Below are 24,809 nucleotides of genomic sequence, written 5' to 3'. Positions count from 1 at the left end.
TCTGAAATTCCTGTGAATCTATAGGACTTCCACTGTTGCTTATAACATTCTATCTATCTATCTATCTATCTATCTATCTATCTATCTATCTATCTATCTATCTATTCTACTCTTCCTCAAGGTAAATTTACATAAGTGTAATCCAGACCGGCGCTTTGCGCCGGTTTGGCCACATACTAGGGTTGCTGGGGGGCAGAGCGTCTGCATGCCCTGCAAATCCCAGTACGTGGCAGTGCCGTAATCATGGCAGCCTCCCATCTGCATGGGGTCACCATGATTATGTCACGCATGTGCTGTGTCCAAACAGCGCGGCACATATGTGACATCTTGCACTGTCCCAGACTGCTTATGGCAGCCTGGCTGCAGTGCGAGAAGGCTGCAAAATGGCTGCGGGAATGATGCCAGGGAGCAAGGGGCCAGGTAGCCTGTTTCTCCCATGGCTGAAGCTCCCAGGGTGCCCGGGGGCATAAAGCCCCAAGGACACCCCTTTTCCGCGCCACAGAGAAGTGGCATTTTTCCACTTCTCCATGGTCCGGAAAAACTCCAGATTGGGGCTGCAGGGCTGCCAGTGAGGCTGCCCTGCCCTCAACCCAGAGCTAAAAGGGGCGGGTGCAGGCTACCCCAAAGGGGCAGTATGTACCATGCCATAGAGACCCCATTTTGTCCTTCCATTAAGAAAGTATGACCAGTACATTTTAAGAGTATGTGAGTAAACATCTTGGAAGATTGGGTTGCAGTGGTATACATCTAGCCTGGCCTAAATCTGCCTGTTCGACACAACCATGAGGCTGAATATTGATGTTGCTGGACTTACTGTGGTCTTTGTTTTCTCTGGTGGGTGGGATGGTGATCTTGGGTGGAGGAATTTCCTATAGCTTTGTTGTCATGGTCAGATCACTACCTAGTATGATTTAAGAGTCACTGGAATCTGAAGCCTTTACAGATAACAATATAGTTTGCCATCCTCAGCCATCTGATTAGTTTTCTAATAGCTTTTGGGGATTTTTCTGTCACCTCAGCAGGAGATTCTGTCAGAAAACTGCTTATCTCTAGAATGGGGTGGTGGAAGCAGGTTGTGGAAACAGGGTGGTAGAAACAATTGCTTCTGAGCATCATCTTTCACAGAGTGGAGCCAAACCACCTCCCTGGTTTTCCAGGGGCCTGGTGGCAATGCAAAAAGTGAGACCCTGACTAGATCAACACTGGTGGAAAGCTTGGAATGAGTCTGCCCAACCACAGGCTAGAGACTCTTTGAAGGCCTATTCCCTGGCACTATGCAGCATAATTTTTTCTTCTTCTTCTCTGCCACCATTGCATCTGCAAAGAGCCATCCAGTGGAGCTGTTTCAAATGATTCGTGGTCTTTTACAACCTGTCCCATGAGAAAAGAATTCAGAGAATTGAGACCACTTGACAGCCCATTGTGAACAATTTGCCCAGTACTTTACAGGTAAAATTGTTTGGATCTGCTCTGATATGGATGCTTTCGTGGATATATTTTTGGTCCCTGCTTGTGCAGCGATAATAAATACTTCTCAGTTTGTACAGCCCAGTGAGCATTGCCATACATGTACCAGATGAAGCCCCACTGACTGCCCACCTGTGATCGTGACAGGATGGAGAGAATCTCCTCCCACCCCCTTTAAGATATTACAGTTCAAACAGGCGTAAATGGAAAAATGTTCTTCAGATAGCCTGGATCCAAGCCATATATGGCATTTTAGATTGTAGTCAAAACTTTCAATTGTGTGCAGAAAGAGATATGTAGTGAAACAACCTATTGTAAGAAGTTAGTCCTGTTTACTTTCTGACCAGCCCCACTCAACAGTCTGGCTACAGCTCTGTGGGTCAGCTGCTGTTTCTGAATACTTTTCAAAGGCTGCTCCATGTTGCCTTTTGAAAATACATCACAGTAACTGATAGTACATCACAGTTTCCCAGAGAGTCTGGGGGCCTGAGAAAAGCATTATGTTGATAAATGTTACCCCTGCCCTCTGCAATGACCCGTCCATGTTGGAAAAGAGGGCCTCTGGTGAACAATGTAGTGGACAGCTAGCTGCTGGGGATGTTCTAGCTGGAGATTGGATTAGGCCCAATGGCCCATGAAGCCCCATCCAACTCTATGATTCTGTGATTTTATGAATCTCTAAGTGGGTTCAGTGCATGCATCAGTGGTAACTCATGGCACAAAGACAGGTGATGCTACGTACTTCAGAAACCTCAAACTGTCCCAGTTGCATCCTTCAGGGCAGCCATGCAGTGTACAATAAGGAATCCCTGATTGAATGGAAATTCAATCTGTTGAATAAAAAGTAAGTTGAATTTCAATGTTCTGAATTGTAATCTGTTAGTATTTATATTTATTTTGGCCAAACGTTCCCAAAGCATATTGATACACAACTAGAGCTAATATTAGATTATATTTAATGTACTAATTGCAATTTACAACTGTGCAGAAGAAGCTAACACATCTGATGATCTGTTTCAAGTATTATCCCCTGTTAACTAATATATTCAAACTGCATCCTCAAATGCCTCCCAGAAAAGGCTGACAGGGGCATAAGTTCCAAGGAAAGGAGATGAATTATTCCTGTCATTAGAGCATGTATAATAAAGGCACAGCACTAAAGCAAATGAACTTAAGTTCAAAAGCAGCATGGAAGTGATGTTTCTGAAAGTCACACTTAAAAGGAGATTTCTAAGGCTCTTACATCTTTAATTTTCTTTTCTTGTTGAAGTTCAGTTTAAGCTTTCCCCCTTTCCACTTGAAACTAAGAATAGAACTTGCTTTTTTGCCCTGAAAGATTCACTTCCTATTTTCAAAATCTATATACTTTGCAAGACTTTCCCATTGCCCAAATGACTGCAGTTAAGGAAGAGAACTGTACTCAGGTTAGTAACACCAACTAGGAGGAGGGCTTCAGGAACCAGAATTTATTTCAGATGTCTTCTGTTAGCTAGCCCAGGAAATGTATGTCACTGTATACTGTTTTTGTGATCAGATGACCGGAGTAGCAAAAGAGGGTTATATGAAAAAACATTTCCAGAACTATATTTGCTACCTGCTGGAATCATGCTTGTCTGAAGTCCAAAGCTTTTTGAAGTCAAGAATCAGGAGAGGCATGACTTTTCATCTTCCTGGCCTTTAATTTCAGTTAATGAAGGCTCTAATTTCTAAAATCTAGTGATTTTTTTGTGGCAGTCTACATACTTAGAGTTCTTCATCCTCACAAGGCTAAAGGACCTTGTGATGACATTAATTCTGTATCAGATGGTTATAGATGTCAGTGTTGTCCTTGAAGGTCTTCAGGAAGCCTGTGGTTTGCTTTGTATAATAAACAAAAGTTATTTATGTTCTCTCTGCAAATATTCTTCATTATCATAGTTCTAAAAAATCTTTTCAGGTCATTGCAACCATCCCAACTAGTAGGTTAAAATTTTTAAAGGAAGCAGGAGGGCTCACAATGAAAGAAGAGGCACCTGAGGAGGAGATGAATGAAGATGTAGAAGAGATTGACCATGCAGAAAGAGAACTACGGCGGGGACAAATCCTCTGGTTCAGAGGGCTAAATAGAATCCAAACCCAAGTAAGTTGTGCTAAAAGGGTGTTTATGTGGGTCTCTGCAAATGAAATGAAATTTCTTTGCATGCATCAGAGTCACTGGTCTAGTAGGAGGGGGCAAGGAGTATAAGGTTTAAAGCAAAAAAAAAATGGATACTTAACATACAAATCATAAAAAAGTAAATTGGTAAAGTAAAAAAATGTGAAGCAAAGTGTACACACAGGAAATATATACAAATATGCTTAGATCTTTGTTTTGTTTTGTGTTTTTTGTTCACCTGGAAGCAACTGTGATATATAGTATGTATTCCTACTATGTATATTTATATGAATAATGTTCTCTTGTTATTTCCCATGATTTTTTTTCTGAAATAAGAAATCATATCTCCAGACCATCAGAAACTGGATGAGAGAGGGGGTGGTAAATGTTTGCAGTCAACCTTGAATGGCGTTAAAAATTTTAAATCTTTCCAGCAAAAAGTTTGAATGTTAGAAATGAAGCAAATGTTCACCAAATATAGCTATGTTGCATTTATTTTAGCACCAGGATGCTAAAGTTCCAAATTGGTTATGAATATCCAATTTATAAAATTAAAATAAGAGATCCAAGAATACAACCTTTATGTATATCAGTGGGTAAAAGAAAAACATGAATGTGAATTAATCTTTTAAACAACAAAATATACTTTCTAAACAAAATGGTTATGTATAAATGTACATTTCAATCATCATTTCCCCCCAACTCCCTTTCTGAATAGGGATGCTAGTCATTGCTGTAAGGTATGATGTTATCACTAGTGATGATAGAATTTTTCTTCTTCACAGAACTGTTTTATTCAGACTTTTGAAAAAGTGTGCTCTCAGTGCAATGGACAGAACAGATTATAGCAGAAACCCTGCTTTGTATGTTCAAGGAACTTTTTAAGTTTAATTATCCATCCTAGAACCTTATCTTAAAAAAATACTAAAGTGACTACATTAAAGTAAATGCAGACCAGTTTTCTAAAGCAAAACAAGATATTTTTTTTATTTTATTTGTTTCTGTTTTTGAAAGAAAGATAATTGATGCACAAGAAAAATCTAAACTGCCTTTGATGTTTTTTTTAAATGTTGACTTGAGAAACTAGTGGGGTTAAATACATATAAAGTTTATGTTTTACGAAGGGATAAATTTACAGTATTCTCTGGGTAAGTAGTTAAGTGAAGTTATGCAATTAGAATAGTGATTTGGGAGCCCTCTCCAACAGAGAAGATTCTCTAATTGTTTGCCCAGGTGGGGGCTCTTTTCAGCCCTGAGTTACTCTCTAAATGTGAACTATTTTCTTCCTGGTGGCTGTAGGAGGAGTGTTGTCTGTTGACATTTCTGTCAGGATGTCTTTCTGGTTGTGGTGAGTGTAAACAACAAAGAGCAGATTCTGCTCTCAGTTTGTCTTGTAGACTGAGAAATACCCTTTAGTTCTTCTATATATCTTTATCTTCATGATCCATGGAAAATTCTTCTTACTGTTCAGTACTTAAACCAAAATAAACTATAATAATGTTTTCTTGCTAACCGTCATTCTTCAGTTTCCTTTCTGTTTAGATGTATATCTAATGTGGTAGGAATTGTTGATCTGTTCCTTACCAGTAGTTTCTGTGATTTACCCACTCCCATCCCTTTTGTGTCCTCTCTGTTTTGTCTTCATTGGATAGCAACATGCAATGAGTTCAGAAAGGGTTTTGTGAGAAGTTTCAGTGGGTTCACTGTAGAGTGTCCTTTGGGTTGGGAAAGATTAGATTAGTATACGTATATGCTGTTGGACCATTACTCCTAGTGTTTGGTGCATTTGGTGATACCAGTTCATTGCAGATGTGCAGGGCACCCAGATGGATCCACATAATTCTGCTGCATTTCCAGAAAATCATCAAAGGAAGGACTTGTGAGAGAAGATTAGGAAGTCTAGCATTCTTGTGACTTGAGGATTTGTAGAAATCCTCCCAAGCCTTATGCAGTTCTGGAAATATGGAAAAGAAGGTTGAACATTTCTTTGGCTCTTTGTATTTCCTATTAGATGCACACATTTTTAAAAGAAAAAAGTTCAAACAACTGTGCACCCTTTCCCCCTTCTGTTTCCCCATTATGGGTGAAGATGAGGCTGAAGAAAGCAAATCCCCAACCTTCTGGATCTCCAGCTGGATGGGAACTTGAAAGTTCCCCTTTGGTTTTCTGCATCTTTACAAAAGAAGAGAGAGAGGAGACTCTGCCCTTTAAGTTAAAACTAAGACCCCATTCTTTCTTGTCCTCTTTTATATTGAAGTAGACCCCCCCCAAAAAAAATTACCCCATCACTGTCAAAGAGGAAAGGTTAGGATAAACAGGGGCTGAACAGCCTCTGGGAGCTGACTGTCCACACATAGTTTTTCAGATGGTGTTGAAGTATAACTTGCAGCATTCCTTACTGTTAACTATACTTGCTAGGGTTGCTGGGAGCTTCAGGCCAGCAACATTCTGAGGGTTCCCTGATTCCCATCCCTGGGATAAATACAGTTACTAGTCTCAACTAGAGTACACCCATGGGATGTGTTTACAATATATATAACACTATATAAGTACCGTTCACTCAATGAGTCTACTTTAGTTTGGCCTAATAATTGGATCCCCCCCTTGTTAGTGACTGCCTATGTACTTTATTCATAAATCTGTTTTCTGTAGGTTCCATTGTGGGAGAAAGGTGGGATATAAGTCAGATAATCAAAATAAAATATGAAGGTTTTCTGCTTTTCCTTCCATCTGTCAGAAAGCACATGTACAAACCTGGTTCTATGAATGTTCCACATTTATTTTTATCTTTCTGGCAAAACTTAAATTTCACTTATTTCTATGTACATTCACCTTCTTTTGTGTGAGGAGGATTGCCCATTCTTTCTGAAAACTTTAGGGCTTTTGTTTTGAGTTGCCTCTTTTAAGTCCATAACACTGATTCATTTGGGATTTTTTTTTTAAATGAGGAAGCAATTCATGTCTCACTGTTTCAGAGTCTTGTGTGAAGCAGGGACTGGGGAGGATTCCACGTTTCTGTGTTCACATTAGAAAAATAACATGGAAGAGGGAGTGGTTTTTTTTTATATGAAGCAGGATATTTGTATTTATATGATATTTACATATTGGCCAACAGTATTAGTTCTCTGGGCAGTATATAAATATATTTGGGATGAGGTAGAAGTCTTCATGTTGCACAGTATTTTTCCTATTGTGTGAAAGAAATAAAATGTCCTAGTTTTAGGAGATAATCATGGGGGAGGGAGCCGGGAGTGAAAGGCATACTCCCAGCAAAGTCGCATAATCACGTTGATGATTTTCAGACACATCGCTCTTATCCAGGATTTAACCAATGAAGATCCAGGAATGCTCCATCAACTAACCTTTCATGGGGAAATCCCATGAGTAGTTTGCTGCTGGAGCATTCCAGGATCTTCATGGGTTAAGTCCTGGATAATCATGATATCATCTGAAATCTTCAGCGTGACTGCGTGACTTTGCTGGGAGTATACCTTTTTCTTCCCCATTTTCCCCCAGTCTCTTTAGGAAGACTAGAAAGTGATCAGATGGGCAAGCTATCAAACCCATGGTATCTGGCCAGGGTCAGTCCTAGGGCCAGCGTGACAATGGGGGGTGCCACCAGAATTGTCTTCTTCAGCCTTTCTAGGTGTGTGCAGTTATGTCAGTTTGGTACCACTTTAACTGCTTTCATCCTGGGGAATCCTGGGATTTGTAGTTTAGTGAGGCATTAGAGGAAATCTGCAGAAGAGACGTCTAAATACTTTACAATACTACAGATCCCAGAATTCCACAGGATGCAGCCATAACAAGTAAAGTGAAATGGAAGTACCATAATTGCACAGAATGAAAGGACCAGTGTTACCTCCCACTGATAATTCAGTAAACTGGGAAATGTATTTAGCTACTTCCTCTGAAAAAGCAGCTGATCACATCTCAGTGTTATCTGTTCCTTTAGAATAATGAATGCTGATGTTTCCTGAGCTTTTATCCTTTCTTTACATGAATGGTTAAATTGATTTAGTCACTATGCTGCAGTGTGTAGTAGTCACTTATAGAAACCCTGGAAAACTTGAATTAGCTCTATTGGAGAGTATATTAGGATTTTGGTTTAAACCGAAATCTATATTTAATGGTAAATTAGAATGTTTTGCTTCAGTTAAGAAAAGGTCCTGTAATGTCAAAATTTGTTCACAGTTAATGTTATTCCCTAGTATGTGTTCCTTGGTACACATTTGCCATTTACAGGTATTGTATTTTGGGATCTCATGTTCTGTTATATACAGAAGAGTATGAATCCTGAACTAAGCAGACAAATATAGAGCAAAATTCTTTGATCAGCACAGTTGAGATTGACAGCTAATTCCATGTCTGGTTCTGTATATGTAGCAAGGCTTTCAAGAGAGTCTCTTCTGCAAATATGAGACTTCTTATTTTGTAATTCTTGTTGATCTTCCCATCCTTTGGTTGCAGCCACTGTTCTCGCACCCCACAGTACAAAATCCCTGTTACCAACCGAAAACATGCGTGGCATGTTTCTCTAAACTCAGATTTTATTTCAAACCAAGTTATACTTTTCTGTTCATTCATGTACAGTTCCAATGGGAAGGGAATCCAATTTGAAATGTCACAGATCAAAATTTTAACTTAAAAACAAACCAGTTTTTATACAACCTATTTTTGGTATAGAAATAAGTTGCCAGTTTTGCAATCAAATCTATTGTATTTTTGTACAATATCCTTTTGTGAGATGACTCAAATATTAGATTTCTATAATAGTTAGGTAGGAAAATGTACAAAAATATGAAAAAACAACAAAAAAATAACATGGTTTTGCATTCAGCTTGGAAACCATATAGATCTGGTGCTATAAAAAGTAATATCAGATATCAGACTATAACCTAGAAATGTTCTCCTGCAAATCCCATAGCCATACCCCTCATGCAAGCAGCATCCAGCAACAGAAACATTGCAACTTGATTTCTGTTGAACTGGTATATATTGTTTTGTGAAGCCACATTTTCACAAGAAAGCTATGTCCTCTTTATGGCGCACTGGTACATTTTTGTGATCACAGAAGTAAATTAGAGGTATGGGTAGAGTCCTGTTTCCCTAAAAAATAATTGTTAATGCTTCTAAGACGTTATGGGCTGGAATCTATTTGACGTAGCACACCTGTGTAATGATGCCAGTGTAAGCAGAAGGTAAAAAAAAGCTGACATTAGGTCCACAGCAACTGCCAGGTGGAAAGGCCTTACGGGAGTAGAGGAAATGGATAGGGGAAGTCAGTCAAGCAATGTAGGCCAGGAGCTAGGATGAGTCTAACCATTAAGCTATTTGAACTAACTCTGTCTCTCCATACTACAATACTACTTATTAATGTTTGTACAAAAAATTCCTATGCAGAAGATAGTTTTCTAAACATGTGCATATGTGTGTGCACACACAGGAAACCGTGTGCACATTTGTGCAGAATAAATCTCCAAATGTGAAGATTTTCACTAGTCCATAGTTCTCCTGCTCAAGGTTTCCCAGCCCTTGAGAGACACATTTAATATTAGTAGCTTTGAATATTCATTCCATTCCTGTTTAAGAGAATTGGTGGGGATGTATGGCAACCCAAGGATCCTCTGCAGTGGACAGTTCTTTCTTCCACCAGCATTTCTATCCCCGCAACCTCTTTAAAATCCTCCCCCAGACAATGGCATAGAGCATACTGCTTTCTGCAGTGAATTTATTTTGAACTGTGGAATACACTGAAGGCTTGCAATAGAAAGCTCTTCTGTTCTTTGATGTTCTTTTCTAGTATTTTTAATATTGGTCTCTGTTTTCCTACTAATGTGCTGAGCTTGGGAGAGATACTTTTTGAACTACAACTTACAAGATATTTCAGACAGCATGGATAGTGCCTGTGCTGGCTGAAAAATTCCAAATCTCAGTTGTTGTTGTTTTTTAAAAAAACAACTTTTCCAAGCTCTAGTCAGATGTCATGTAACAATATCATAAAACATCTTACTCTTTGTTTAGAACTATCACATATTCCAAGCCTTTCATTTGTATTATGAAGTTGTAATTTTGACAACACTTACGGTAAGTAAGTCACATTACAGATGGAGTGACTGAGTGGGAATAGCTTGCCTAAGGTCAACTAATGAATTTGTAGCACAGGCAAAATTTGAACTGGAAACTTCCTGATACATAGCAGGTCCAACTAGGAATTCCTGTAAAGTGTTCTCTTTTTAAGATCATATTTAGGGTTTTTTTTGACATCAGGTACCACTACATACTGGAGTATTTCATAGGAGGGATTTTAAAATTATTTATAACTGGAAAAATTTTAAGAATGCAACTTGCACAGCTAGGAGAATTTCTGGTAAATGTTTAAAAATACCTCATTTTTTTCTTGGAATTAAATTGTATACACAATTAATTTTACAAAATGTTATCCGTTACACATGAATCCAGTAACAGGAAGACTGATTACTGTTGCTCTGCCTAATTTATACAGCATATATTAACAAGTAGACACACAACAAGAACTGTTATTTCATGATGCAATCCTTTACACACTAATTTGGGAATAAGATCAATTGGACTCAGTGGAGGTTACTTCTACATAAACTTGTACGGGGTTGCAGGGCAATTTTAAAATATTATCACATATTACATATGATTGGGAAGGATTGATTTTCTCTTTTTTGTGAAGAACCACATGCACAGAAATATAATATCTTCATAGGTAATCAGTAGATTTTTTAAAAATTTTTACTATAATAAGGCAGGTCTATTGAAGCCTAATGATGGCACAAAAGTGCACATAGCATTCTTAGGCCTGAATCCTGTTACTAGTCCCTCCTAAAGGAGACCCTGGGACTATTGACACTACAGAATTATAGTGCAATTATTTTAGTTTAATTGCCATGGTGCTGTCCTATTGAATCCTGGGATTGGCCATTTAGAGAGGCACATGGACAATTCTTAGCTTTCTGGTGAGCTCTAGTGTCTCACCAGAATACCAGTTTCGAGATTTCATAGGATTCAGCCATGGCAGTTAAAGAGGTATAATAATGCTATAACGATGTAGTGTGAATGGATCCCCATTACATCATCTGAATCAGTAGTTCAGTGGTGAGTCAACACTCATGTAAACCTAATTGATTCAATAGATGTACTGTAGTTAAGATTACCAACAGGATTTAGGCAGTGTTTTTCTAACTGCTAGAAATCTGCTGTCATAAATTGGCACAACAGTAGGACTGAATCTGAAGTTTTTTAAAGGGTGTTTTTATTATTTTTATCTTGGAAATCAAAGAGAGATTTTTACAAGCTGGGGAGGGGGGTAACTTGCATAGCTGTCAGTTGCATAGCTGTGTCAATTCCACAAGCAACTTGTTTCGTTCTTTCCTCCATTGCAGATCGAAGTAGTCAATACTTTCAAGAGTGGCACTTCCTTTCAGGGGGCTCTCAGGAGACAATCCTCCGTCACAAGCCAGAACCAGGATGTAACCAATATTTCTAGCCCTAGCCACGTTTCGTTATCCAATGCTCTTTCCTCTCCTACCAGCACACCTGCTGCGGCGGCTGGGCGTGAGTGTGTATTCTTAATGCATCTGGTTACAGAGATGCCAACTTACCTAGCAGTCATTAAAGACTGGCCACTGTGGCTCCTTTTCTAACTCTTACTATCTAGGGATAAGTCACATAGATGGAATGTGTATGCTGGCACACCCCAGGCACACTTTGCTTCACTCTTCCTTAAAGGTCCTCATTTTCACCAGTGGGGTCTGTCTATAGGTAACCCCCTTTCCACTCTCCACTTGGAATAAACACTGGTTTCTCTCAGAGTGAGATGGCTATATATGGCGTAACGTTTCTGAGTTCGTATGCTCATAGTTCTTCTTTCCCTGTGCACACACTGCTTTAATGTTGCCTGGTCTTTCCAAGGATCACATTTGATATAAAATAAAATAAAATCAAGCAGTAGTACTACCCAGTAGTAAAACGTTAGAAATATATGTAAATCCAGGCATGCTGTAAGTTACTAAATCCTCCCCACATTTCCTGTTGATTTAATTTATTTATGTCTAAATAATCATAATTTAAAACACATTTATTTAATAAGCAGCAAAAGTTCCATAACCTAAAATTTTGCAAATAGTAAAAAACTAAATTAGGATGGAAAGAACTTCTCTGTGTAAGCAACCACCCCAAATTTCATAAACAAAGAATATCTTCTCTGAAGATGCCAGCCACAGATGCTGGCGAAAGGTCAGGAAGAAACTCTTCTGGAACATGGCCACATAGCCCGAAAAACCCACAAAAAACTAAAGAAATAAAGAGTTACTACACCGAAGCTGCTTATCTTCCTTTCCTAAAGCATTTTTATGTGGGGGGGGGGGGGAGACTAAAGTAAACACACAGCGAGAATCTTCCTTTTTTGTTACCTTTTCCTAGCCTTTCTGTATTCTGAGTCAGCTGGAGAACCATTCAGTTTGTTCATTATTCAGTTCTTTGAGCTGATGGCAAAAAAAATAATCCCTTGTTTTCCAACATGAACAAAATCCTCTAGTGTGAAGGGTCTTGGTTTTATACAGTCATTCTTACAGAGTGTGCTGTTGCTGGAGAGACAACGTGGCTCTTGCTCTTTCAAATTGCCTGTGTAATTAATGCCATTTCAGGGCATTAAAAGGGATTTAAAAAATGATAAGCATGTCTCCTTTAGGGAAGAAATAGCTATCCTTAAGTAACAGACAGCAAAGGGAAAAGGAGACCTGATGGACAGCTTTAACCCATTCAGGACAAAATCTATGTGCTTTCCTCCTTATAGATAGTGATGATGATAAAGCTTCTGTTTTTTACAGGCTTGCAAATCTTTTGAAGCCTATTCCCTTTGATTTCTCTATGTCAAGGACAGGCTCTTTCTTTTAAGGTCTGTGTAAGGCAATGTCTCAGAAACACCTCTTAGGCTGATCTAATCCTAAATGTTAGATCAGATTTCCCATTCCAAAGCTGGAGACAGCCCTCACTATCATCAGAAGTATGTTCCTTCCCATTCTTGCTAAGAGATCTATGTTACATTGGTGGTGTAGGTGCTCCAGCATCAGAAGAGGTTAAAAAAACAGGTGATCTGAAAGAGTATAGCAGACTGAGGAAGGGTTTGGACACACAGGTCAAAATCCTATTTGAAGCTGACAAAATATGAAGTTCTACCAGTGTCCAGGGGCTAGAAGATAACAGAGCTTTCGGGGCATACACCCCACCACCACCAGTCAGTAGCCTTTGAAGCTGATGAACAGAGCTATAACTGAGCACCATCTGACAGCCGTTATCTGCCCTAGCAAAAACCATTAGATATCCTTGTGCAAAGTCAGAAAAAGTAGTTTCGCTAGTGCAACAACTGGTTCTGCTAGCATAAAGGCACAAGAGGAATCAAAGTGTGTTATCTAAAGCCTTCCAAAACCCATCACATTCCAACATGGTAGAATGTTCGGTTCATCCCTAGAAATAAATATTTATTTAAAACCAAACCTGGAAGGGGGAAAACCCCAGGAGATATCACTTCTTCTACCCTGCTGGAACAAGCACAGATGGGTGCTGGATCCTGCAAACTTAGCAATAAAATTGTTTTGTCCAAAATAATTAAAAAGCTATTTTAAAATATTGCTGTTGCAGTCTTTAAACTGGTATCAACATCAAGTAAATGACAATAAGACTATTAAATAAGATTACGCAACTGAAGTAAAACACCCTTGTGTTCCTTGCCAGATACTGTTGCAGACGTAGGCCTGAAATCTACTGTTAATCCTGACTAGAGTAGACCCATTGAATCAGTGGGATTTACGTTTGTGTTAACTCACTATTCAGCCATTGATTCAATAGGTCTACTCTAACCTGGACTAACCACCAGAAATGTACCCATGGTCACTTGAAAGTTGCAGGAATCCCATATAAACATGATTCTACAATTGCCCTGGGTGGTTTGCAATTGACCCCTTTGACTGACAGATCAACAGCATCCCTCTGCAGAATAGAGGGATGAACAATTTTCTCTGGCCCCTACATTTCCTCATGCAGCCTCAAAATATGCTCCAGAGGGTTGTGGGACCCTCCAAAGCATACTGGGGAATAGCTTCAGACATTGTACTGGAGAAGACAGATGGGAAATGTCCCATTGCAATGGTGAAAGTCTGCTCAATTGAGGTGAGGTGTTGCCTTCTTCGATAAAACACAAACAAGTTTATTGAATAGCCCAAGGGCCATTTCAAAATACTCAAAACATAGTAATACAAGGAATGCTACACACACACATATATAAAATGTTAATATAGTGCACTAAGTGCAATAACCACAATACAATATATATACATATGAATAACCTAAACATGCACAGTTTATATACAGGCTATACAAATCTAAATATATACAATTTGTACTGAAAAATATACAGATAAAGTGTTTACACAATCAAACAGAAATGTGTAAAATAGTTACCATGGGGAGTAAAATAGAATTAAAATGGGAGGTAGAAATAACATAAAACATCCGTCTTCTTCGATACATTTCAGATAAAAGTGTTAATAACTTTAAACTTTAAATTTATGAGGCAAAATTACAGTGTCTTTTGTATGCCACTGTCTGGTCAGATGCTCCTAAAAGATCCTTTTGAAGAAGAAAAGAGTAAAAAGCAGCATACCAGAAGTGGAACCTAGAGAACCGCATGCTCTGTCCTTTCAGACTAATACCACTCTAATGGATAGTCAGGCCGCAACTAGCATGAAAGACTAACTTTTCTTGAAGGCTCAGAGATTACTTACAAAAGAAGCCTGCACATTTTCCCTTCTTCTGTCATTAGTTTCCTTTATCACTGAAAACAAGGATATTTTTTGTTTTCATTTTAAAACTTTAATTAAATACAATCATTTCCTAGGATAAAGTTTATATTATAATAACACATTTTCAAAATAACATTTGGAATCATACAGTATATGACACCTTCTATAAAGCATTATCTTTAGGCGATTGGTTGTGCAAAGAACAAGACCTGGAATATTAGTAGCTGGACAGTTAAGTGATACAGATTTTTTTAAATCTAATGCAAAACATGAAGGCTGCCTAGATAACCTGGGGAGGGGGGCCCTCTGATATGAAAAGTGAAGGATTATATATTGAGTTTGACTTTACTTTCCATTATAAAGCCCCTTCACACTTATAACTCTTTGGGGATTTTACTATCACCACACACTGATCCCACACATACATGGAGGGCCACATTCCAAGAGCCATCATAAATAACTCAGCACATGAATGTATATATTCATATATGCATCTCTTTAATGGCTATAATTATTTCCTTCTTTTATCTTCTTTTCTTTCTTTGAGGTACAATTTGGTATGACTAGGACATAGATGCTAACTTTGTAAGACATAGATGCTAATGATCAGATATAGATGGTGCTCATGGAAATATGCACCTTCCACAGCCAACATAGGTAGTGTATGTGTTTTCACAGTCCCTGCTGCATAGAGAAGCTCAGTGGTCAGTGTCTACGTACCTTGTTTCTCTGCATTTAGGCTCAAGTGTGATTTTAAAAAATGGTTCATCTCCCCCCCCCCCCCCCCCGAAATTAATAGCAAACCCTCTGCATTGCATTATTTTTACTCCTTTTTGAAATATGTTCAGAACATTGAAAACAGTAACTCTTTTTCACTTCATGGAGACTGTTCATGCTGTTGGTGTGGTTTGGTAAACTGGCTTGAAAAATTGACAACATGATCACAGGATTTGCAGCTGTTGTACAAACATCACCTATATGGTGATGCCAGTTCACATAACTAGCACAAGGGTATGACTGTATTGTCAGAGTGACCAGAGTGAAATGGCCCTCAATCTTTTAAATATTCAGAACATATTTCAAAAAGAGAGGAAATCTGCATCAGTTAACTCAGCCCTTGTAGTCTTGCCTTTGCATAACCATACTCCTAAGCAAAAATAGCAACCATTAATCCTGAGTTGGCATCTCTTGGAAAAATTGACTTTGTGTTTACAGTATAAACTAATCTCCTTACTGTCCTTTCAAAAGAATTGAATTATTTGCTTTTGCAGTGCCCTATTCTCTACTTTCTGAATATTAAATGTGTTTGTTTTCCCAGAGGGCTAGAGATCACTGGACAAAAGGGTTCAGCAGGAGAGAGTGAAATAAAAAGAGGTTGTGAGTCTTTAACCTTGAGCCTGACAATGAATGTGAACCAAACTCAAGATACTTGGCTTATATGAAGCCAGGTAAACATTCGAGTATAAGCCCATATGCTACCTGCTGCAGTACAACTGAAAACTGGACCTATATATTTGCATGACATTATTGTGTTAGGAATTATATTCTGTACCTTAGCAAGATGATTTTTTTTCTTTTCTTCTTCTGAAGACGATAAAATCTGCAGTATCTAAAAACTGTGTTTATATTCTTTCTTTGCCAGATGCAAATAGCTCACTTTCAGGGTTGGGCAAAACTGAAACATTTTTCATTACAGCAACAGAGAAGAAAGAAGTGGAAACAAAAAAAGCCATGTCAAAATGTCCTGAAGTGTTGTACCTAGCCCTATCCCAGCTCCTTTGTTAAGATCGGTTTCTTTTATTTCCTGTTGTCTTCATTCTTGTAAGAAAAGGGAGCTTTGTAACTCATTGTTTGTCATTCCTTGGCATTGTCCGTTTCATAAAATATGTCCATTACATCAATACCATGTAGCTGATATTTGTTTCTGGTATTATCCCCACATATGCATGTGGTAAGCAAGCATAGAAACAATTCTTTAGAATGCCATTAAATCTTGTCTACTTAATTAAGTAAACTCATAAGCTGCCACTTTTATCCTCACAAGTCTTAATTCACTGATCTAATTAAGCAATATTAGAGAAGTGTCTTTAAATATAACTTCAGTATAACCTAATTACAAAGATCAGGCAAATAAAAATAAATTTATTGGGTTAAATCTGATGATCAGCCAATGAAATTTCTAGGTGAAAAATTCCCTTTCCCTGTCCTCCCATACAGGTTTGCTTTCACTATTCAGCATCTTTGCACATGCAGAAATTGCTTCCAGAAGGAGATTTATAGAGCAATACCTTTATTTACACATTAGGGATGTAATTCTTTACTCAGTACATTTTTGAAGGAAGCAACAAGTAATTTTAGCAATTTTACCCACTGTGACAGAGTCTTCAGAAACTTTGCAGTTTTCAAAGACTATTTGCAACTCAGAGGTTATTCTGTCCTGGTTTCATACTTCATTTGTGTGTAGAAGACAGCTTTTTCTGTGCAGAAAGTAATATTTTCTGTAAAGAAAATGTTGTTTTCTGTTTTAAAAAAACATGCAAAGTTTGTGCAGAATTAGTCTTGAATTGACAAGAACTTTGTCAGTCTAGGATTCTCCTTGTGAGAGTTTCCTAACAATCTAGAAACATATTTTTTGACTATTTAAAAATATTTTCAAATATTCTTTCCGTCCTTACTTTGTATGACACATCCTTAATCTACTGGGAGGAGTGCAGTGTGTTTCTCCCACCCTAACTTCATTTATACCTCTACAATTTGACAGGAATAATCCAAAATATTTTATTGGGAAAGAAGAATGAAAAACAGGGCATGCTGTTTTTCTTGTAGGACTAATTTGACTGTTCCCAATGAGAGATAATGTCAGTGGAAAAAGAAAATTGTACATGGCGATCAGACATAGAATCTTAAACATTTCATTTTATATGCTGGGGGCAAATAGCTGACATAGTCCAGTTGCTGTTGAACATCTTTAACCAATAAAGGAATGACTGGATGGCAGCAGTTGAGCTTCTAATTTATTAATTGTCTCAACCCATATAACAAGCATAATTGTTACAGCCTCATGTGATTATTGTAAAACTAAAGAATGTATAACATTTTACATGTGGCTAGTATAGCAAGCTACAACAAAGAAAGTAGTAATTATAGCTTCAACAGAGTTGGTCCACCAATGGAGGCAGTCTCCCTCCATCACAACCTTTGGCATCTGTCTCATGCATAAGATGGGTTAACAGGCTTTCCTAGCCTTCCAGAATATTTTTTAAGGCACTGTGTGGTAATGCCATTGAATCCTGGACAGTAATATATATGTATATACAAAGATGCATATAGTAATACATGATGATAATTATGCATATAATGTTGTATATATAATACTGTATATATTTAGTCTTGAATTTTTCACACAGATTTATTTTTATAATTCCTCAATAAGAAAGGGGAAACCTATTCTTCAGAATTCACTTTATCAGTTGCAAATGAAAATTATATTATTTCTACCCAGTCCACATCTGTAAACGCTGCAAAAGCACAGGGCAATATTGAACTGAAGGCATAGACTTGTAAAATGAGTATTAGACTTAAATGGGGTGATTATTAGATGTGCTTACACATTTATTTGTAATAGCTGTCCACCCAAGAACTGGGACTCATATCAGCTCATAAAATGAAAACAAACTCAGTCTAGATTTAAAAATTACAAAAATGAAACTGTTGAAATTAAATGGAAATATCTATATAACACTAAAAACAATATAATACACAGTTTGTATTATAATACATCCATTAAAATAAAAAAAAAGTTTAAAACTTGTACAGCACACTATTAGAAGGCCTTTCCTTCAGACCATTGTGTTTGTAAAATTTGGTTGGTATTTTTTTAAAAGCATTTCCTACTAATGAAGGGACAACAAGGATAGGACTGCTCGAGGAAGAGAGTTTCAAAGCCTAGTAACAGCCACCAAGAAGGTACTCTCATGAGTCTCCATCAAACATGGCTTTCAGGGTGGAGAAACTCACAAAAGAACCTCTTTCACACAGCGAAAGTGATGGGACTTTTCCGGGAATGAAAGTGGCACTAAAATTGACCTTTATACATGGCATAATGATGCAATTATGGAAACTTCGTGCAACGTCCTCTGATAATCTTCAAGTAATTGCACAATAAATAATAATATAAAATAATTTTTTTATTTGTATCGTGCCCCACTGTTCAAGACAACTTTGACGGCTTACAAGTTAAAACAGTACAGTCCCAAATCCCAGTATCCCACCTCCCCCCTTAAATAACAAACAATTCACAGTTTAAAACATACCTTAAAATAAACAAACAGTGGCTATAGCAGATTCAGAGGGATAATGGATTCTGATCTTTGGTGGCCAGTTATCTATTCAGAAATGTCCTGCTATGCTCTCATTACTTTTCGCCATGTGAAAGAGTCCAGAGCCTGGGTAGACTCATATGAGCGAGCATGGTCCTTCAGGTATTAATTACGTACAGTTGTAGTAAATACGTTGTTAATTACTTACCGTTGGAGCAAAGACACTAAGTGAAAAGTCTATGTAGTTCATGCATTCCCCCCTTCCCTAACATTTTCCCTCTCCCTATCCTTTGCAGAGTTATCTACTATTCCAGGGCATTGTCTATTAAGGGATGTAAGAGATTGCTGACCAAAATGGGAAGCAGTTATATGAATGCCCCAGTTCTCTTACCATAAATATTTGACAAGGCAGTCAAGTTAAGAGCCAAGTCAGACACCTGTGGCTTAAGCCAAATGTCCCCAATAAATAAATCTCAGTTTATGAGCATTTTTTAGGCTACATGAAATGTTTCCCCAAAGAAATCCCAAACTAATATTCTTCACAGCCCCAATGAGCTGGAGCTTCAGCACCATTTTTGTTTGTTTGTTTTAATAGCTGTCATGCCATTAGGTCAGCCAAAATGGCACCAGAAGCATGACAGAATTGCACCACCATCTCCCCTAGAACATCCTGGGTATCTCGGAATATCTGATGTAGAAGCTTGGTCGTTTCTCCCCATCTCTAATGTGCCAGGAATTGGTACTGCATGTCTGCCCATTGGCTACAGCTGTTTCTTTCCATCTTGGAAATATTTCATGGACTAGCATCTAATCATTTGCACAAGTCCAGGGACCTCAACACTGCTCTAGAGGCCAGAGAAGGGGAATCTTTTAAATTTTCCCCCACTAAAATGTTTTTGGATTCCAAAGGACCCTGTGGGCCACACTTTTCCCTTACTATATTATGGTATCACTGTATAATCTTTCTCCTCCCACAGATATCCCAAACAAATGAACAACCCATTAATAAAATTTTGCACATTTGTGGGACATGATTGCAGCCATGTGCCTAGTTACCTGAGATGAAATTTCTTTGAATGCAGTGAAACCTGTTTTCAACTGTTCATATTCAACCAGTAAAATGTGTTGAGTATTATCAAAAGACTTCCAGTGAGCCAGCTTTTAAACAGAAACACAATTTTGCAAAGATCTATCACTAATTAAAACTGCTAGTATGATGTTTCTTTGCAGTTGTTGTGTGCCTTCAAGTTTCCAACTTATGGAAGCCCTAAGGTGAACCCATCGCGGGGTTTTCTTAACAAAATTTGCTCAGACAGAGAGTTGCCTTTGTCTTCCTCTGAGGTTAAAAGAAGATTACTGCCCCAGGGTCATCCAGTGGGTTTCCACAGCTGAGCAGATATTTTAATTGTGGTTCACAGGTACAAAGGGATCTTATAGCACATTTGAGACTGAGAAAAAGAAGTTGATAGGAGCTAATGCTACCAACTTTTTTCTTTCAGTTGGGGGCTGTGCAGACTGCCCCTAAGGAGCAGCCAGCAGCCGCCTCCATTTTTGTTGGATTGGGGCCACGGAAACCACACACTGTGGCCCCAATCTGGCCTTTTCAGGGGACAGTAAGGAGTGATAGCTGCAGTACTGTGACTTTACGGCACTTCTTCAGTGCTGCGTCATGCAAACACAGTGCCAGAGGAGCATTGTGATGCTGCGTGCCATGTGGAGCAGTGCATGGCATCACACCGGCCAGGGGGCAGAGTCAGAGCATGTGTCATGTAGATGCTACACCGACTCTGCCCGCAGGCCAGGCTTTAAGGCCAGCCTGCACAGAACCTTAGTCTCAAAGGTGCTACAAGAACCCTTTGCATACTTATACTCCACACATAGCTGCATCTTTACTACCTGGTCTCCAGAGTCATAGTACAATGCTCAGACCACTATACCTGTGGCTCTCTAGTGTGGAGGAGGAACTCTATGAAATAAAAGTAAAGAAAGAATATAACTTTTCTTTCTCTTTGGCTGCATATAAAAATCCTGTTTTGTATCACTTTAACTGGCCCAGAGCTATGGAATTCTGGTAATTGTAGTTCCCAAAATTCCATTGCATTGAACCATGGCAATTAAAGTGGTATCAAACCAGATTATTTTGGTAGTGCGGATGCAGTCATTGTCTATGTAAATCTATCACAAAGTGCAGCAAAACTTGATATCAGCCATGAACCTTCCAAAGCAAAGACAGCCCATCAATTGGCCTAGGCATCTCTTTGCAATTTTTTTTTAAAGTCTGGGTTCAGCTCTGTTCTCCCTCCATTATGCCACATGACTATCAGGAGTAGGCCTTCGTCCATCCTTCAGTGGACTGTTGAAGATCCAGAACTGAGAGACTTGAACTGAAATCCTGCTAGAGTTTTACACTGGTCCAGCTGCTTCCTCCTTTTTACTACTCCTACATGTTAAGATTTTAAACAGCCACAAAACAATTCCCAGTTATTTTTTTGCCCACATTATGGGACAATTTCTGTTTGTGGCCCTTGCCTTGTGCCATCTTTTTAAAAATTAAAATAAATTGAACTAATGAATTCTGCCTTATTTCTGTCAAACTTTGATCCCATTCATGTTTACTTGGGATCTAGATCTCTGTTAAGATTTCCCAAATCCTAAACATTCTGCTGTAGTCTTTTTCTAATCTCATTTTGAATTTTGCATTCCAGCAGTTTCAAATTATTTTTAAAGGATGATGGAACTTTGGAATAAGAGACAGCAGAACTGTTAAGATAAATGTGTTAGGCCATGACCATTTCCATCCATTCAAGACCCTAATCAGCATACATGACAGCCAGTGGCATGCCTGTCACAGTCCCACTGAAAGCATGTGCCAAGTGATGTCTCATTCAGGTTAGCATTAATAAACCACCATGTAATTAGGAAATAGATGGAAAATCCAACAATTCTAGAATTCATTTAAAGTCATAATACATTTTTCAGTAGTTCACATGCTTGCCATTCTGTTTTTTTCCCCTTCAAGAAATGCTGTCTTTTCTTACCAGTAATATTCAATAGAAACCTTGGCATTGGCAAGAGAAGAAATCCAAAATGCTCTGCCATTTCTGTGATGGAGGACCATGTGTGTCCCTTCCCAAACCCCAACCAACACACTTTTCAGCTCCTGCAGTGCATTGCAGGCAGCGTAGATTGGTGTGTTGTGCTGGCATAACATTGTATTTATCAACTCTGGTTACTGATTTCTCCCATGTCCATGTGGTTTAGTGACAGAAGGCAAAGAAATGTCTTGACGTAACTAAATGGACATAGAACAAATACTGCAGATGAGGCATAAAAATTTATTAGCTTACAAATTAACCTTATCAATTGTGTTCATGAGGGAGACATAGAAAATGAAGAAATCTGGTGCTTTCTAATCAAATTCTATGAAACTCAACAATCACTATAATTTTTAGTGCGACTTCTTTATTAATAAGTTTTTATTTTATTTTTTTAAAAAAGCAAATGGCTAGAACAGTGGGTCTATACTCGAGTGTTTACCTCCAATATGCATGAAGGAAAAATAAAAGTTCGATCAACAATCACATGTTCACATTATCCAGGCTTCCAAGTGTAGTTGTTGTGTGCCGGTTAGCTGTGTTTATGTGATAACTGTGATTTTTTTTCCCTGTATTGCATGGTTTTGCCTAAGTATTTTTGTCTGCTTGGCTTTATTTTTTTTGTGCTCCTGGCTGCTACATTTAGTTCTTGCTGTCTCTTTTTTTAAAGTATTATTTTATTTTCTTACATTTGGCTCCTGTGTTTGTCTTTCATACCTATCCATCCAACTGTGTCTGTGTTTTGTGCTTTCTCATTTGAAATGTTCAATGTGTTTTGTGTTCTTTTTTTATATATATAATTGAGACTTTTTAAACAACAACAACAAGCTTTCTTACTTACTCACTGCAAAACTATCGACATGCATGGTTCTACATTTGCATTGGAATTAACATGGCTTGTCTTTTACTAGGGACGTACCACATGAGTGGATGTTCGCTTTCTTTAACCCGTGCTCCCCATCAGTTCTGGAAACAGGTCTGATGGCTTTAAACTCATATGGTTTTAACATTGCAGCTGATTCAGACATTCAAAATGCACAAAACTGAGTCACTCATTTATGCATTTAGCATCCAGAGACTATGGACTACAGCTGCCTGCTCTGCCCTAACCATGCACCACATTTTTTCATCCCCTCAAAAAAAAAAAATGTAAATCATATGACAGTGAATCGAAAAAACAGTTACCACTGACATTTCTTTTATCTTTTCCCTCCTCTCAGATCCGCGTCGTGAAGGCATTCCGTAGCTCTCTCTATGAAGGTTTAGAAAAACCAGAATCTAGAACCTCCATTCACAACTTTATGACTCATCCTGAATTTAGGATAGAAGATTCCCAGCCCCATATTCCTCTCATTGATGACACAGAACTAGAAGAAGATCCTGCACTCAAGCAAAACCCGAGTCCACCATCCTCGCTGAACAAGAACAATAGTGCTATTGACAGTGGAATAAACCTTACAACTGACACAAGTAAATCCGCTACCTCTTCTAGTCCAGGAAGCCCCATTCATAGCCTGGAGACATCCCTTTAGCTGAAAAGGTCACTGCAAAAATAATGATATAAATATTAATAATAATGATAATAATATAATATACATAGACAGATATGTATAAACAATGCTGGCTGAGAAGCTGTTTGAACTGCTGTTTGCATTGAACAAAGGGGGGAAGACTGATTCATCTATCACAGTGGTTTGGGGGGGAGAATGAATGGCTGATTTACATCGATCCCTCTTATTTCCTCCTCCCCACTACAGAAACAAACAAAAACAATACAGATGCCCTCCTGCATGAATGTATTCCCATTTCCGAGCCTCCCTTCTTTTTACTCCGTAAGCAGGAAATGCAGAGAACTTGTCTGAGGCAATTTATCCAATTCACTGTTGTATGAATTTTTTTTAATGCTTGTGTGGCATGGACTCAGTTGTATAGATTAATTTAAATAACCTTTTCGAAGTTGCAAAGCTTAACTTGCACAGTAGATTTGCACCAGTTGGACAGAGGAACCTAAAATAAGCATTTATGAGACTATATATAGAGATACATAAATAATATATTATAACGATATATGTGTATATATCCATATCTATATATAGATATATAGATATCCACATATATATATATCCATATATATCCATATATATAGCTATAGATATACACATATACGCATTTCTTTGTTGGCATGTTGCCTTTTTCTGCTCAAATTGCTCTATTTTAACTTATTTATGTCCTAAAAAAAATAAAGAATGTAATTTGTTTACAGACTTGTAGATAATATCCTTAACTATTTGTAGGATTAAGACAGCACTTCCTGCCGAGATAATATACAAATTGCTCAATTCAATGAAATTTCTGTAATATGGCACCCTGGATGTTTTATTACAACTGTGATCTGATTTTGCCTGATAAGAGTTCTTTTTTGTTTTGTTTTTGGTTTCGTTAAATAATGTAGATATTGCTAGCAAATAACAAAAGAAGCCAAACTATAACACACTGGATGTAGCATTGCGATCCTGTATAGAGGGTAGTGAAACAGAACGGCTTCCTTTGTTTTAAATACAAATTTACATGATCAGGTGGTTTTTTGTTTGTTTTTTTGCTCTTTCTCTTTTTTAATGAATTGTTTGACCTTGTTTTGATGCAATACTTAACGGTGAGGCCATTTCCTTATTTAAGTCTATAGTAATGGCTTCTTAAACAGATTTTTTTTTTTAAAAAAAATTATAATACAGTGGGGTTTCTGAATATCAGTTCAAAATTAAGTTGTATTTGGCTTTATATGAGGATCAAACTAGTGTTGAAATATTGTGTGCTGATTCTATTCCATTAGAAATTTAGGCTTTTATTTCTTGTCAAATATGGGCTGTTGGCATTTTGGATGAGAACCACTATGGTTTATTGCTTTCACATGAAAAAGAAAGAAAAATATATCATTTTCTGCACTATGTAGATCTGAATGAAACTT

At 37.9% G+C, this 24,809-nt stretch overlaps 1 protein-coding gene across 7 annotated transcripts in view; it reads left to right on the top strand.

The window, feature by feature from the left end:
• The window catches only part of ATP2B2 (ATPase plasma membrane Ca2+ transporting 2), a 166,500-nt gene extending 141,947 nt beyond the window's left edge, over positions 1 to 24,553 (top strand). For 3 of the 7 annotated variants that reach the window (XM_042450235.1, XM_042450231.1, XM_042450232.1), the window contains 2 exons: positions 3,404 to 3,586; positions 23,065 to 24,553. In XM_042450235.1, the coding sequence (XP_042306169.1) occupies positions 3,404 to 3,586; positions 23,065 to 23,376 (495 nt within the window). In that variant the 3' untranslated portion in view covers positions 23,377 to 24,553. Of the gene's footprint in view, positions 1 to 3,403; positions 3,587 to 4,900; positions 4,950 to 11,013; positions 11,186 to 15,748; positions 15,805 to 23,064 lie in introns of all 7 variants that reach the window. The other 4 variants (XR_006102032.1, XR_006102033.1, XM_042450234.1 and 1 more) reach the window with 4 other exon arrangements.
• Positions 24,554 to 24,809: the final 256 nt, after the last annotated feature.

The sequence above is a fragment of the Sceloporus undulatus genome, chromosome 2 (assembly GCF_019175285.1).
Source record: "Sceloporus undulatus isolate JIND9_A2432 ecotype Alabama chromosome 2, SceUnd_v1.1, whole genome shotgun sequence".
Taxonomy (NCBI): domain Eukaryota; kingdom Metazoa; phylum Chordata; class Lepidosauria; order Squamata; family Phrynosomatidae; genus Sceloporus; species Sceloporus undulatus.
This window is presented reverse-complemented; position numbering and strand designations above follow the sequence as displayed.